Below are 16,728 nucleotides of genomic sequence, written 5' to 3'. Positions count from 1 at the left end.
TCACATCAATATGGAATATTGATATTTTACAATTATCCAATATAGTATTTGTATATAATATTTGTAATAACTTATAATAGTTTATCTTGCTTTATTTTAATGTTTCATATATAATGTGTACAGTGTGAGTGTGCAAAGTCACACTCACGAATGGGATCAGTCAGAGATGGTCTAATGTTTCAGTGCTATCCTCTGCTCCTCACGGAATGGACATTAGAGCGCGGATGATCCTCCCCTTGAGGCCTTTCTGAATGCTCATTTGAGATTGTTTTTTGCAAGCAAGTGATTGAGAACAGAGAATGAAACAAAGGAGATCAAAGAGTCTGGTCTTAAGTGGTTAGGGGCCAACAAGAGAAGCTGAAGAAACCGGAAACATCATGGGAGGAGCTCAAGGTACCCATTTCCCGTTGCTTCTTTGTCTCTTTGCCACACATCCTTTTAATTAATTGTGTGTGTGTTTTGCTTCATCCTTGTTTGAGACCCTCTCACTGAACATGGGGCCTATTGCTCACCAATTGGCTAGGCTGCTTGAGTTCCAGGGAACCCGCCTCTCCAACACGGCACAAAGCCAGGCTGCCTCAAGGATGCTAGAGATCTGAACACAGATCCTCCTCCTTGGGTTCACAAGAAATTTACCCACTGAGTCATCTCCCTAGCCCTTGGTATGCTCAATACATCTTTTATTAGTTATGCAATTACAACTTAGGGATAGGCTATGATTCTCACGGAAGGTGACTTCACCAGTTGAAAGCAATTGTCAAGTAAAGCTTGGTGCAGTAAACAGAATGCCCGTGTCATCCATCAGATTCATATGTTAAACCCCACTATAATGTTATATAGAAATGGGGCCTTTTAGAGTTGGGTGGATGATGGGAGTAGAGGTATAAGGAATGGGATTGGTGCCTTATAAAAGAGGAACTGAGAGCTCTCTTCTTCCTCCAAGAGAGGACACAGAAAGAAGATGGCCTTCCACGAGAAAGGGTGCCTGCTCAGACGTCAAATCTGCTGGTGTTCTGGTCTTGGACTTGGCCTCCTCCAAGACCCTTTGCAGAGATGGATGTTTACCTGCAGACATCATTCAGTTCACATCTTGTTATGCCTCCACACTTACCTTCTCATCCCTCCATATACTCCAGCCTTTCTTCCAGAGTATTGGGAAAATGGCTGCTTTCTGCCAGAGTATGTGGGTCTGTCAGTCATTGGGCAGAAGACAGTAACCATCATTCTTACAGCTGTCCACTTATTAATATAGGATTAGCACAACCTTGCCTCATATGATTTAGAATACAAATCTCTGAGTTATTCTAGGGCAGAACTTCTGGCCCACAATGGTAGAGGCAGTTAGCTAGATGATTCTTAGTTGTAGAGGTCTTGCTGTGCATTGTGGGAAGCTATCAGCATCCTTGGTCTCTACACACACTAGGTGCCAAGAGCATTTCCAGTTCTGATCATCGCAAAGGTATCTCTACCTTGCCAAATGTCCCAATGGAGAGACAAAATCTTCCAAACAAGACACTATAGGAACACATAAAAATATTTTATTACTAACTTTTCTATGATATGCTTTTTTTTCCAAAATAAGTTATCTGGATGGATGTATTGGTTCAGATCTTGTGCCCTTTGCCACCTTCCAGGAGTGTTTGGTTGCTACACCCAAGTGTTCTGCATCTCTACACTTCTCAACTTAATGTCTTCCTTTAGCCACTACTTACTTGGAAAGGTACCTAATGTGTGCAAGGAGACAATAAAGGATTATTTTCTTCTCCCTCTTCGTCTTCCCTTCCCTCCCTTGACCAAGTCTTCAGGTTACATTGGGTTTTCCATCTGGCTATCACTGAGCAATTCTTGGCCGTGGGAATTTGAATTGATTGTAGTTTCATGAATCTTGGGGACCAAAGCTGACTTTGCCTTCTTTTCTACTTGGGTTTTGTTAATGTCCAAATTCATTTAATCACTTGACTCTAGTGTCCCGCTCAAGGATAGTTGTAGAATATGAGAGTATGTTCAGTATGACCCCAGCTTATCTGCACATACATGTGAGCACACCCACACCCACCCACCCACATTCACACACACCCTTTTATAAAAATTCTCTAGGGAGGGGATATGTTTCAAAGAACAACATTCAAGTGGGATTTGTAGTGTTTTCTCCTTTTGACCATTTCTATTTTTTTTTCTGTATAATAGATACATAATGATTGTTAAATTTAAGAAGTGAAAAATGCCCTGAGGAGTCATTCTCGAGTTCTCTGCAATATAGTGCAAGATTTGGCACCTGTCTAAGGGTGTTAATAGTAATAAGAGTTTGGTTGAAATAACATTTATTTTTAGATGACACAGGATGACTGAGTCACCCATCATATTTTAGGGGGACGGATGAAACAAGAAACCCTAAAGGAACAGGTGAAGATTTGCTAGGCTGATTTCTGTCTTGTGCTCCGAGTTTTATGGGTCAAGATACGTGGATGTGTATGAGCTCAGAGGGAAGCTTCCTGAACTCCTGAGGTGGGGGGTTGAGGTTGGGGTGCTGAATTTAGCAGTGAGCTAAGGCTCTGAGCCACACAGCGAATCACTCAGCAGAAGATGGCTAGTGTATCCTGGAACTGTGTATATTTAAAAGCTGTCCAGTGAGTACATTGTGTTCCTAGAGCATGTTGGGCCTGCCTGTCTCCAAGTGGCTTGAATACCAAACACTTCCCTGAAACCCCATTGGCTGCTGAGCTGGCTCACCTGCCATGGCCTCCAGAGCCTTTGTGAACCAGAACTCACAGACACAGTTACTGTGTACTTTAAGAAAACCGAGTGAGCTTTCCTCAGGGAGATATTTAGCGCTTCACTGGGCACATACTCTTTCTCATCACATGTACATAATAGGATGCTGATGGGAGCCTCGATAGCAGATTGTCTATGAATGGTGAAGTGGGAAAAGTGGACAAAGGGAGTTACTTAATTCTGACTTAATTCTTAATTGTGACCAAATTTAGGCGATAATAGGATTGCACATATAGGCTTGGGAGAGAGATACATTGGACCCTAAATCCAACTTCTACAACATGCTACCACACTTCACACATAACAAAGAATCTACTCAGCCGTTGGCAGCTCTGATTTCTTTATCTATAGAGTGGGCTTCCTCCTAGATGTACCATGAGGATAAAGACATAGACCATGGGTAAGAACAGCCTGATGTGTAACACCTGCTTAACTTCCTGTTCTCTTTGGTCACTTTCCAGATATGAGACTGACAAGCAGCATCAGCAACAAATACACAAGCTGTTTGCTGCAAAAAGATAGAGTTAGCATTTTAGTTTTTTTTTGTTTGTTTTGTTGTTGTTGTTTGGTTTTTTGATAAAGGGTTTCTCTGTGTATCCCTGGCTGTCCCAGACTCACTCTGTAGACCAGGCTGGCCTCGAATTCACAGTGATCCACCTGCTTCTGCCTCCAGAGTGCTGGGATTAAAGGCATGTGCCACCACACCTGGCTAGCATTTTAGGTTTAACAGACCAAAATGGAAAACTGAGGTTAGCATGCACACACTTACACTACAAAGAGAAAATGCATTTCTTCTAGTTTTCATTGATAACAGCAAGAATAGGATTTATACCTTTCTTCTAATTATAAACCCTTCTAACATAACATAAAATGGAAATAAAGGATTATTTTTAGTAACATTTCCATTAGTTAAGGTTCAAAGTTAGGGCTTCCTTTCACCAACTTTTGATTGCTGCTAATCTCTGTACACACCATTCTTAACTTGTAGGATATTCAATACCTGATAGCAGACTGAGTCTGTTCCATAAGCAAATCCCTACCGCAAGACATTTTATTTCTAAGGCCGATCTCTACTTGTGCTCTGACCCTCATCCTTGGTGATGAGTAGATGATTTGAAACCTAATTGACACATAAACAGATCTTAAAAAGTCACCATCTGGCGAGGGGGACTGAAACGTTAGTTCTTTAAATAAATGGACTCTGAGAAGCTGTCAGAGTACGAGGTCTTCTGTGGTCAAACGATCCTTTAAATACTATCCTCTTTTGTGGCCAAAATCTGGAAGAGAGTGGGAAGGAATTAGCAGACCACACAAACTGACCACCTACAAGGAGAGCTCAAACAGTAAATAGTTACAAAAGCAGATAGCTGTTCAAACAGATTCTCCCCGCTTTTGATCAAGGAAGGAAGGGGCGGGCCTGTTTGAGGTGATGGTGGAGCTAGAACAGGACTTATCATGTGGTGTGTAAATACCAGAGTCCCCCCACCCTCCCCCCCCGCTCCATCCCCCTCCCCACTAGCCCTCCAATGACCTGGGTGGACAGACTCAGATTGATAGATTAAGTGACTGACCAGTTCTCGGGTGAAAGCAGTACTATAAAATTCTGTGAGGTGTGTTATTTTTTTTTTTTCCCATGAGGGACCATATCTCAGTGGAGAGCTAAAGATATTAGAGATCCAGTGCCATAGAGGAGACTGAGTGGCCATTGAAGCAATAAGACATGTTTTTGAACTGATAGGGCAGGAAAGGACCATCTTCCAGAGTATTTGAGAGACATGGACGTGGGTTGCAATGGATGGATCAAGAGAGAGGGCTAAGGCACACTACTAGAAAGGACGCAAGTACAAGTGGCAGTAGCCCTCTGTTGTCAGTGTGGTAGGAAGGGATGCGCCCTCTGTGGCAGAAACTCTGAAGTTTACTGAGATCAATGATGGTAAAGATCTTTACAGTAAGTAGTTAAAAGGCTCAAGAGGGGTGCTCATAAACTAACTCGCTGGGAAATAGCTAGTTTTGAGGCAGAATGCAGAATGTGGTACCTTGGCTGAAGAGCAATATTTAAGTCAAGAAGATTTAGCAAGCGAGCTTTGGTGGTAAATTTAAAAATATTCCTCCCAGTTGATGCAAATAATCGTTTTCCCACTTGTGTGTCAAAATAACACCGACATAATGTTTCAAATTATCTTTAACTAATACCTTGGAATAAAACAGGTTACATAAATGCCAAAGAAAGGTGGAAGTACTTTCAAGCAAAATTTATTAGGTATCTACTCAAGAAAAACACAATGACCTTTGCTTGTAAGAATTCAAAGTCAATCACCTGAAAGCCAGGTATGAATATTTTTTTCCTTTTAAAATCAGATACAGAGAGTAGAAATAGCATTTTTTCTTAAATATAACAGGCAACAGAGTTGAATATTTGTTTTCATAAATGGTGTGAAAAAGTATTCATTTTATTTTCAGCAAAGCTGTATGTGGTAGGCTGGCAGATTTTCCATTCCCAAGTTTTTGTAATATAAAGCTGGTTGTGAACTGGATAGTAAAGTGGATTTCTCACAGGTGATTCTTTATCTCCCTTTTCCCACCCCCTCTGTAACAATGTTCCTCTGTAACCGGCATTTATGTGCATTTTAGATTGGCTACGATGATCTTTTCAATTCATAGAATTCTGTGTGGATGCTATCTCCCAGGGTCACATTAGCTTGTGGTCTGTGAAGATATCATAAAAGGGGGACTGCTGAAAGAGTTTGAATTCGATTTGAATGCAGGATAAAGACCAAATTGGAAAACCCCCTGTTTTCTTAACAAGTAAATAGTCTGTACAAAAAAAAAAAAAAAAAAGAGAGAGAGAGAGAGAGAGAGAAAAGAACAAACATATGTACAAAACGCTAGAGTCTATATGTTGTGTAAGATCAAGCATTGCCCACATGAGGAAAGCCATAAAAAGTTTTGTCTATAAGGTGCTAAAGATTCAAAGATGAACATATCTTATGCAAATTCATTCAAAATACAAAGCTAAGTCTCAGGGTATGTGGAACGCAGGCACCGCGAAGCCATTAAACCTTTCAGGTTCAGTATCATTTTGTAGATCTGTTTGGGGGCAGGAAATGCAACCTGAATGATTTAACCATTATTTCTAAAAAGTGCCCAATTTGTTCCTAGGAAGTATTGTACACACACCAGAAAAATCAGGCTCAACATATATATATATTCCTGTCTGTAAATGGAGTCAGGATTCTGGATTCCATAGAAGAAAAATAATTATCGTAGTAAAAATAATTGTATTGATCATCATCCTTGCTAAAGCCAGCCTTAACACTCAGGGTGCCCCCGAAGTACTCCATAAAATAATGTGGGGTTCTTTTGCATTTCCATAAAATGTACAACACAGCATATGAATTATATGTCCTCATACAATCTCAAACATGTAAGTGTACACGCAGTGAAACTGACCTGCTGCTATCACTTTCATCTCTTTGCCTCTCTCACTAACACTGCTTTTAAGGTTTGACAGATAAATAAAACACTAAGAGCTCATTGTTCATGATGCTGATGGTTACCTTTTAATATAAAACAGCAATGCAAATTTACAACAATGATTTGTCCTGTAGTGTGGCTAAACCTTTTGTAGTCTCATAATAGTGACCAACGGCTCTTATCACTTTCTGTTTGCACTTCTCATAAGTACAAGAGAAAGGGCCAGATTCAATGCAACCAACAAACATCCCACCCATTCCAATGAACTTCCTTACTCGCTCTAGATTTCATAATCACTGTGCATAAGACAACAACATAATAATAAGTGCAGGCAAACAATAGCTGAAGGATAGTTGTCATATAGTGTAAACCAGGGCACTAGGCAAACTCGTGAAAGGAAAATATACTGCCAAGCTGAGAGTGAAAATGCAAACCATAGCATTTCAAAAAACAATCTTCTGGCTTCCTGAGGATAGAACACCTTCCACAGAGGTGGGGATACAGCCACGAGACCAGACAGTCTCCTGCAGAGTCTTTTTTTCCCCTCTTTCTTTCTTCCTTAATTATTTCACTCTTTTTTTTTTTTTTTTTAATAGAATGACTTTCATTCTGATTCTATACACAAACATTTCAAGGTTCAGGGAAGAAAGCAGGAAACTGCACATTTATGTGAGTGTAAGTCTGCCACATTTCCCTAAAGCTCCCAGCCTCCCTAAGGCTCACAGTGGCAGTCAACTCTGCTGGTGATTTGGTGGCAGCAGGTGGAGATGACAGGTGATGGCCTATTGGAAGCCATAAGGCAGGACAGCAACAGGCCCTGCTGGGATGTTTCAGGTGAGTTATGCAGATGTGTTGCTGAAAAGTGGAGTAAAGAAGGAGTGAGGTGGTTCACAGCCTCTTGACATAGTTTTCCCGGGAAAGTACCAAAGAATTTGGTCCTTCTTGAAGTTCCTGAAAACAGAAGCAATAAATGAAAAGGTGTGTCACAGCAATGAAATGCCAGGTTACTCTGTCAGCTTGAAGGCTTCCTGTCTGCAAGGGTTCACTGAGAAAGCAAGCTCTAGAGAGTTTGGGGAAAAGAATAAAGACAGCTCACTTTAAGCCAATAAAAGGAGGTGGCAGGCAATGTACTTGTCTTGCCTGATGTAGCCGTTGTTTCAAGAGCATAAATGGTAGACTTCCATCACAGTGAGCTGAATGGGGAAGCCCCGCCTCTCAAGAGGAAAGATTGTCCACAGAAGAGCTGGGGTGGTAGGACTTAGGTCAGCATGGTACCAAACAAGGAGTAAGAGATCACCGTGAGGCTTGCAGAGGGACAAGATGGCTGGTAAACCACCAGAGTCAGGAACAGAGGCCTCTTTGGCAGAGGGTGCCACACTGGCCGCTAGGTGGGACGGTGCCAACATCACCAGTGTTATAATCCATTGCTCAGCTCTACCTCACTCACTTAAAAAGCACTGCTACGTTCTTCACATAGAATCGTTAGCAACTGAAAATCACGAAATTAAAAAAAAAAAAAAATGTGAAAGATTGGCCATCGCTTGCCTGGGCATGTGGAGTGGAATTCAACCATTTGAGAGTGATTTCTAACGTGGCCAGTTAAAACCAAGTACACACATGACTTTCCTTAGACTCACCTTTGCTTTCAAACACCACAATTCTTTGTATACTCTTTATTAAGTCTGTACAATAAATTCTTTCGTATTTTAGCACAGTAGATTGGGTTGGGCCTCTCAAATTTTACCTGTCATTAATATTCTATAATTTGTTGATTCGGTTTGATTATTATTCCTGTGAACCATGTATGTAAGCCACCTTTGTTCTAGATGGCTATTAATATAAACAATAGACTCTAATGCATGTGTTGGCCCACGTGGCTTCAGTTCTTTCATTATCTCTCCATTGCTAGACAGTCAGGAGAAAAGCTTTCATTCTCACATATTTTTTTTTAATTAAAAAAAGTATGTGCATGAGTGTTTCGCATGAATGTATGTCTATGTGTTACATGTTCACAGTACTTTTAGAGCCCAGAAAGGACATCAGATCCCCCTAGAGCTGGAGTTACAGGCAGTTAATAGCCACCACGTAGGTGCTGAGAAAGGAACCTAGTTCATTTGAATGGCTGGGCACCTCTTCACCCCTTCCCACCTCTTCCCTTTTCCTCTCTTTCCTTTGTGTCTGGGGGTATGCTTTTGTCTACACATATTTCCTTAGATGACCCTATGTTGTCTCCTCCTCGCTCCCATCTCCCACCCCACCCCCCACTCTCTTTTCTGGCTGAGGGCTGAACAGTTGAGGAGTGGGCGATGCCAATCATGTGCTTCCTGGCTGAGCTCTCAGTCTTTGGGATGGTAACTATGGATGGGCTTGCCTCTGAAGTGGCACAGCAGGTAGTTCTCCCTTCTACTAAGGAGGGGCATCCTTAGACTTTCGGAATTGCTGCATCAGAACTAGCAAGTGCGTCAGCTTTCCTTTCCTCTTGCTCCACACCAAATCACAGTTCCCCTGTTGACTAACATTATCCGCTGGACATAGCAAGGTGTGTTTGTGCTCTCCTCGTTATTGTCACACCACGCCATTGCTATTTAAAGACATGTGCTTGGAAGGGTTGAAATAAAACTACTAGAAAATCACATCCAACCGAGGCAGTAAATGCGACACTGAATTAAAATGCAGCGGCTTTGGGAGTATACAGTGTGCCATGGATTTAAAGAGAGATCGATTGCCACAGTGAGCCGTGCATGTGAGCAAATTCAAACAGATGACGAAAACATCTACACGTGTCTGAGAATAAATAAGCACGTACCCACGAACCATCCGTCATCGCACTTTTCCATCACATCAACGACATCACTTTCTCTGAGTTCCAGCTCGTCTTCATTCCTAGGAGTATAGTTATACAGAGCCTGAAACCTTAAACAGGACAAACGGGCACGTTTAATTTAGGTCACCTCTTCGGGACATCGTACAAGTTAGTACAACGCTCATTTCAGCTCTAACACTTCTGTTATCAACATGCTGTGTTAGGAGTGTTTTAAGTCCTTGCCAAGCATGTAAAGTCAATGGAAACATTCAAGTTCTCATGGGAATCATACCACTTTAATAACATTTTACAACTTACAATGAAAAATATTCAGGGAAGATTATAATATTCATGAAAATGGCAAAAGCATTTTGATATTTGCTTTTAAGTTGTCTAGACATATACTCTATGATTCAGATGCTGCATAACAATGTGGAGCATGGAACTAATTAATGGTATTTGTATTGTGCAGCTGTATTAGCAAGCGGGATTATAGACTTAGCTAGCCATAGCCATAAGCAGATAGTGGAGGCTTGGAAATGGAATTCTTAAATGATTCTGAGCTGAATTGTACAGAATGTTTCAAACACACATTTTGCAAATAATAGGAGTTACTATAAAAGGAAGACTATGTTGATCACAGGAAATTGCTTAAAGCAGACTAGTTTTATAATCTGAATCAGGATTTGAAATGTGCCGATTTCGTGCAATTCACCTATGGCCTCAAGTCATAGGTGAAAGCCTGAGGCTTTATGCATGGCCATTCCTGACCCAGCGCAACAGGGAGAGCATGGACTTCAAAAATGTGCCCAGGAAAAAAATGTCTTTGAGTTTAAAAAGTCTTCTTTGAAGTAATCAGATGTGAGAAATAATTACTGAAAGAATGCTGCCATTTTGTTTTTTCTTCTTGGAACTCTGAGTGAATGAGTGAGTGAGTGAGAGGGAGGGATGGAGGGAGGGAGGGAGGGAGAGAGAGAGAGAGAGAGAGAGAGAGAGAGAGAGAGAGAGAGAGAGAGAGAGAGAGAGAGAGAGAGAGATTGACCAGTACTGCGTTTGAAAACTGAATCTATTTGGCATTGACTTCTATGACTATTACATTTTGTGACTATTAGCATGGACTGGTACTTTGGAAAGTAAAGGCTGACATAGAGGCTAAAAGAGGTGGGAAGGATTTGTTTAGTCAGTGGGATAATTTCATGATATAACTTATCACTGGTATAATTAGAAGATTAAAAGGACCAACCATTAAATTTGTTCCCATTGCTTTTTATAACTGTCACATAATTGTGCTAATATAAGAAAATAATAACATTCTGGGGGGCACTCTGGGTTTATTTTAGGCCACCATGAAAAAGTAAGTGATACTGAATTCTACTCTGTAACAAGAATGCTTTATTTCTAAATTACTTTATTGATGTGGAAAAATCATATTTTGATAGAATAAAGCTATTCTAGCACTTGAATTCAAAGACTTTCCTATCAATGTGCAACAGCCTCCCTGGCTCCCTCTGTTCCTAAGTGTCTCCTGATCAGGGGGTGCAGGTAAAATGGGCTTCAGGGAGTTCCAGGAAAGAGCTTTGTCTTTCCATAAAAACCATCATCCCTCCTAGACGGGACCTAACTCTACAATTCCCATATTAGAGGTATCTTCTCTTGTTAATAATGGTCTCTTGTAGTGGGCCATTTTAGGCATTTATACACTTTGAGCCATTTGTAATCTTCTGAAGTCTTTTGTTGGGAGAGTCTTCAGCTTGTGGTCAAGCACAGAAACAAAGCGGGACCCTCGAAAGAGGTGGCAAGGAAGAGTGGGAGGGGGCCACCTCACTAAAGACGTTTGCCTGGGGCCAGCTTCAGGAAAAGAGGAAAATCATTTTGTTGTTCACGTGCTGGTTAGTGTCTGAGGCTGGTCAGGTGGTAGAATGATGCGGTTTGGATGCTCCCAGGGAAAGGGAATTTCAGCAAGGCCCCTTGTCACTTCTCACGCCTATGAGGGACATGGTCATCCTTGGCTGACATGTGACTGGATGCACTCTGCGGTTGTTTTGGGAAGGTGGATTCTCCCAGTCAGTTTCTCAGCCTCTAGCCTTACTGAGGTGGATCTCCAGCCACTTACAGGCCTATTTAAGGCTGCAAACTCCAACTGCCTGAAGGATTCTCGAGGTCCCTGGAGCTAACAAACCAGAATTGGCATGGACTCCAGCTCATGTTTATATGATGAAAGCCAAGTACGCTTGTCAGAATTTATTTTCTATAGTGGTTTAATTAGATCACACTCACACACAAAATATTTTTATGGAAACATAAACAAACCGTCCTGGAAATTCTTCTACCTCTACTGGTTTTCAGAATCAGTGTTGCATGACAGGAAATGCATCCCAATTAAATAAATAATTTTTTAAAAGCCTCTTTGAAAGATATAGGTGAGATGGAGGTGGGGGGGGGTGGGTCAAGACTGCCTCAAAAATAAGCCTGTCACTTTATTTCTCTATAACCTGCATCTTTTATTGTCCCTAAACTGAACCATAGCAACATGGCTTGGATTTTCTACTTTTGCTTCAGAAAATATTTTTAAAATACATGTAATTAGCTAACCTTCCATAATCCCTCTAATTAAGGCTGCAACGAAACACAAATTTGATAAAGAATTGTGCCTAAAGCAAGGCTTGAAATTGTGTTTTCCCCACCCGTGGGCTCTGTGATTTTTAGAAAAGCCAAATGGTCACAGCTGCATATGACACAAAAAGCACAACAGAACACAACTTGCTTATATGCCCTCAAAGCTGTTTAATAGAACATGCTAGCAATGCCACCACACTGAACAACAGCTCTAGAGCATAATTTTGTGATTTAATCCTATCATTGTTTGCACATGTAAAAGAACAACAGAAGTATTATTACAAGCCACTCTTAAATGTTTCCAGTTAAGTGAGGTTTTTCAGTGGTCACCAGGTGTAACCTAGTCAGTTTGTGGTAGGGACGCCTTCAGGAGAATGCGTTCATGGCCATGCTGTGTGAGAGGCACTTGCAGAGTGTGATGAGATCCAAAGGGCCTGTTTTCAGCCGTGAAGAACAAGGATGGGCTATTGGCGCTGAAAACACACCAGTTATGCACCGGGGCCTGACCACAAAGAGTCAGTGTGTTTTTCACCAAGTCAGTAGAATTTGGGCAGAAAGCTCAGGTGCACACGGCAAGGTGAGGACTATGGGGATGGCTTTTAGATGTCTCTTTTGACTCAGCATAGGCAGGAGTCAATAGAAAGTGAAGCATCCTCTTTCTTTCTATCTATCTATCTATCTATCTATCTATCTATCTATCTATCTATGTATCTATCTTCATCATCTTTCCATCTATCTATCTCTCTATCCATTCATCTATCTATCTATTATCTATCTATCTATCTTCATCATCTATCTATCTATCTATCCCTCTATCCATCTATCTATCTATCTATCTATCTATCTATCTATCTATCTATCTATCTATCTATTATCTATCTATCTTCATCATCTATCCATCTATCTATCTATCTATCTATCTATCTATCTATCTATCTATCTATCTATTATCTATCTATCCATCCATCTATCTATCTATCAATCATCATCATCTATCTATTTATGTATCTATTGTAAATTGAGCCATAGTAGGACAAATGAGGCTCTTAAAGACAATGTGTGATTCTTGTAGGTTGATTTATCGTATGTATCAGAAAGGAGAGGGAATTTGGGAGTAACATTTGAGAAGACACATGCTTGGTGCAGTGTGCATTGCATCATGCATTTAAACAGTAGTGAGTACTTTAATACTGCTATTTTCAGAAGACATTCTGAAGCATGTGTTATAATTTTAGAACTATACTACTAAAGTAGACCTTAGGTATATATTCGAAGCATTCAAATAAATGGAAAAACAACATTGTGGTTACAAGTTATACAGCCTGCAGAGGAAGAGACAGATTTATACATTGTAGGAGTCACCGCAACTCTGGAAGGGTTTCCCGGTGCGTGAATTGTTTTCTGTTTTCCTTTGTTATTTATTTATATTTTAATTTTATGTGTATAAGTGTTTTGCTTGCATGTATGTATCTGCACCATGCGAGTGCTTGGGATGCACGGAGGCTAGGAGAGGGTGTTGGATCCTCTGGAACTGGAGTTACAGATGGTTGTGAGCCACCATGTGGATGCGGGGAATTGAACTTAGGTCCTCTGGACGAGCAGCCAGTGCTTTTAACCACTGAGCCACCTCTCCAGCCCTGCTGGTTTCCTTAAACATTAGTGTCTGCTCTCATTGATAACGCAGAACCTTGTGATGTCTTGTGCTGCAGACCACACGTTCACTATTCGATCTCTCCACATACAAAGCCTACTGTGTCTGTGTGTCTGTGTGGTACCTATATTGTCCATGCGGTGGGTCAGAGTTAGTCTTGGGTTTAGTGGATAAGAATGATACTTACGGTTCTCCCCCACTGTGAAGGTTTTCATGAGAGAAAGCAGGACGCTGTGGCTGAAATGAGATAATTTTGAATTGGTTTGAACTGGTATCATTAAAAGGTAATTTGGGTAATAGCATGGCATTTAATATTTCCTGTTGTAAAAAACCAAGAGGAAGAAGAAAAAACTGCCAAACACGAGGGCTTCTGTACGCTTAATAATTCAAGTATTTTGAAGGGTGCTTTAAATCAAAATACCCAAGGTTCAAACTTTTTGGACACATCCACAATATGGTCTCTGCAAGCTTTAAGGGAAAGTTGAAGCTGAGGTTTAGTCCCATTGATTTTTCCAAGGTCAGGAATATGGCAAGAAGAAGGACATGAAACCACAAGAGCAGAAAGGCTGGGCGCCTTCGCTCAACCTCATTCTCCAGCGCTTTCTCAGACAAGCAGAAGGAAGCCACGTCTAGCAGTAACCGCATTCGCCCTGAGCTTTTCCTTCACAGACGACATTGCCACACACGGTACAGATGAAAATGTCAGTAGCGGGGCATCCCATGCTGCATTTGAACTTAAATTCTCTGCTCTCCATAGGGTGGGGGCTGGGGCAGGGAAGCACATGCAATTTTTGAAGGGGGAACACAGCGGACTTTAAGAAGAACACAATGGACAATATCCAGGTAACACATAATGCTTTACCTTGGAAGAGAAATATTGGTAGAAATCCCCAGTGCACTGAACTCTCAAAAGAGTTTCCTTTCTTTTTAAACTAAGCATCAAGACCAGTATCTGTAATAGATACTTATAATATTGGAAATGACGAGATCCTGTGCAGCCACACAAACACTTCAGAGAATGAAATTTAACACATTGGTTGAACATGGAAGCTTAGCGTAATCGATCATCTACATGGTGCGTTTGAGGAAAAGAGATGCATTCAACCATTCATTTCAAACATTTTCTGCTAAGTGGCAGCTACCAGCTGACATAACAAGGTCAGAGCCTGGACTCCAATATAACAGAATTAGTTATTAGGGCCATGTCCGCCGACATCAGGACCTATGTTTGGATATACAGAATTATTATTGATTATAATAAGCTAGACACAGATTTCCCCTGGAACTGTCCACAGAAACCTCTAGTCCAAGGGTGGACTGGGAGCCCTGTGGTTTTGTTCAGTATGAGTTCTGTGAACAGGCCTTTGCTTAAATTTACGCACCGTCTCCAACCCACATTGTCTACTCAGTGCAGATTAAGTATTTTCCAAGCTTTCAAGTCTTTTAATTGGGAGCATTTATTAACAGGACTCTTAGAATTTTTTTTCAACATCTATGCATGGAATACATAAATCTAAAACTAAAGAGTGGATAAGAATTATTGGCCATGTGGATGATTTACTCCCATAAGTCAGTATGGAATTCCTAACAGTATTTCAACTTGTAAAATGATATTATTAATATAAAATATTGACAGTGTAAATTCTATTGTTTTTAAGGATAATGAAGGCTAAGCTGGCTAGGGGGCAACACACCTTTAGTCTCAGCACTCTGGAGGCAGAGGAAGGCAGATCTCTGAGCTCAAGGCCAGTGTACAAGAGCTACATGAAGAATGCCTATCTAAAAAAATAATGAAGACCAAACCATCCCCAAGACATTTTTTGAGATTTTTAATTGAAAAATAAGTAATATCAATTTAATTCTATGAAGAGACAAGTGGAAGTCATCCATAATGTATATGTTACATTGCCAATTTTTTTCTAACTACTTTTTAAGTTAAAAATTGAATACCTGATTAAATCAACCTGTTAGTTAACATAAACCAATCTACATTTGAAGGTTATAGTCCATTATTTAGTGTTTTCGTTAGAATCCTACTTGCTCAGTACCTTTGGTCCTCTAGCCCCTTAAGTTACTTAAATACATTGTCTCTCTGGCAGTTGGGAAAACTGGCCTGTAGTTCCAAGTGTGAGGCTCACATAGTCCTTGAGTGTGTGAAATAGTAATTTCCTGTCTCTTAATCATCTTTCAACATATGTATTTTCACTTGCTTCACATCCTCACTTGCTTGCCCTTTCTCTTTCTTCCTGAATCACCAGTTTCCCCCACAATATTCACTTTCTCAGGGTATAGTATAATCCTAACTTTTATTACTGAAAAGTTGTGTATCTCATAAAATCATGACTTTAGAAAACATTTCAAAGCCTTTCTTTAATGGGATTGGGGATGGGCTGGTGACTGTGGCCGGTTTCTTAGAAGCACTGTGTAATTACAGTCCTATTAGAATTAACATATTTTACAGGTCCTTGTGCACTAGAGGAATAGTAGTGTTGACGGTCACGTAAGGATGGCAGCTCAGATCCCTCATCCTAAAATCAGAGAGGCAAGATGAAGATGATCTTTGCTCCCTCACGGAACCCATAAAGGAATAGACACTCATCTCATAGCTTCCCTTTGCCATGTAAAGCCTAAACATTGCACAGTGTATAGTCAGAAAATTAGTTAATGGTTGTGTCTCTTAGTCTCACGGAAGCCTCAAAGGTAATAGTTCAGAGCCACCGTGAATGTTAATTAAATCCTCCCCCAAATCATTTACTATGACAAATATGTGACAAAAGAGACGAAGGGACAACTTTGATTAGCCCTGCATTGAACGAAGTGTTATGGCAGACTAGATGGACTGACTTCCTGAAACTCAGCATCTGTATTTTGTTGTGGTTCCTGTGGGTATTCAAGCAAAGTGCTCCCTAATACTATCTTTGCTACTGTGCTTGCACTATGCTGCCACCTAATGGTGAGCAGCGGTAGTAACACATTTCTTCCGCCTGGATTCATTTAGAAAGGATACCTTGAAGCCCACGGCGTAATTTGAAGTAGATAAAGGTCTGTTTTTTTCCCCTACCACGCTCCTTCCTTCCCGCCCATGCTTTTTGTTTCCCGCAGCCTCGGTTCACGAGAAGAAATGACTTGTTAGCCAGCGGGGTTTTAGGCCTGTGTTCTCTGCTGCTTTAACAGCTCAGGCATTTCTAGCGCGCATAAAAAATCTCAGCGGTGCTGAGGTGAATGCGTAATTATAACATTTGGAGAGGCCTATACAAACTGTGAGCGTAAGAAGGCGTAAGAAGGCAGCTTTCAAGTGAACAGGTTACTGTTACCATGCTGGGCATTTTTGAGCAAGCGTTGTGCTATGCTTTTATTTCCTTAATGAGTCTTTAGAAGTCATTAAAAATGTGAAAATCCAACGATGCATCAT

At 40.8% G+C, this 16,728-nt stretch overlaps 1 protein-coding gene across 1 annotated transcript in view; it reads right to left on the bottom strand.

Moving 5' to 3' along the window:
• Nucleotides 1–6,989: 6,989 nt before the first annotated feature.
• Nucleotides 6,990–16,728, bottom strand: part of Sorbs2 (sorbin and SH3 domain containing 2) — a 128,215-nt gene continuing 118,476 nt past the window's right edge. Inside the window, 4 exon segments of the mRNA XM_051169926.1 lie at nucleotides 6,990–7,155; nucleotides 7,157–7,197; nucleotides 9,053–9,159; nucleotides 13,504–13,553. Coding sequence (XP_051025883.1) covers nucleotides 7,135–7,155; nucleotides 7,157–7,197; nucleotides 9,053–9,159; nucleotides 13,504–13,553 — 219 coding nt within the window. The 3' untranslated portion in view covers nucleotides 6,990–7,134.

Source organism: Acomys russatus, chromosome 27, assembly GCF_903995435.1.
Source record: "Acomys russatus chromosome 27, mAcoRus1.1, whole genome shotgun sequence".
NCBI classification, from domain to species: Eukaryota; Metazoa; Chordata; class Mammalia; order Rodentia; family Muridae; genus Acomys; species Acomys russatus.
This window is presented reverse-complemented; position numbering and strand designations above follow the sequence as displayed.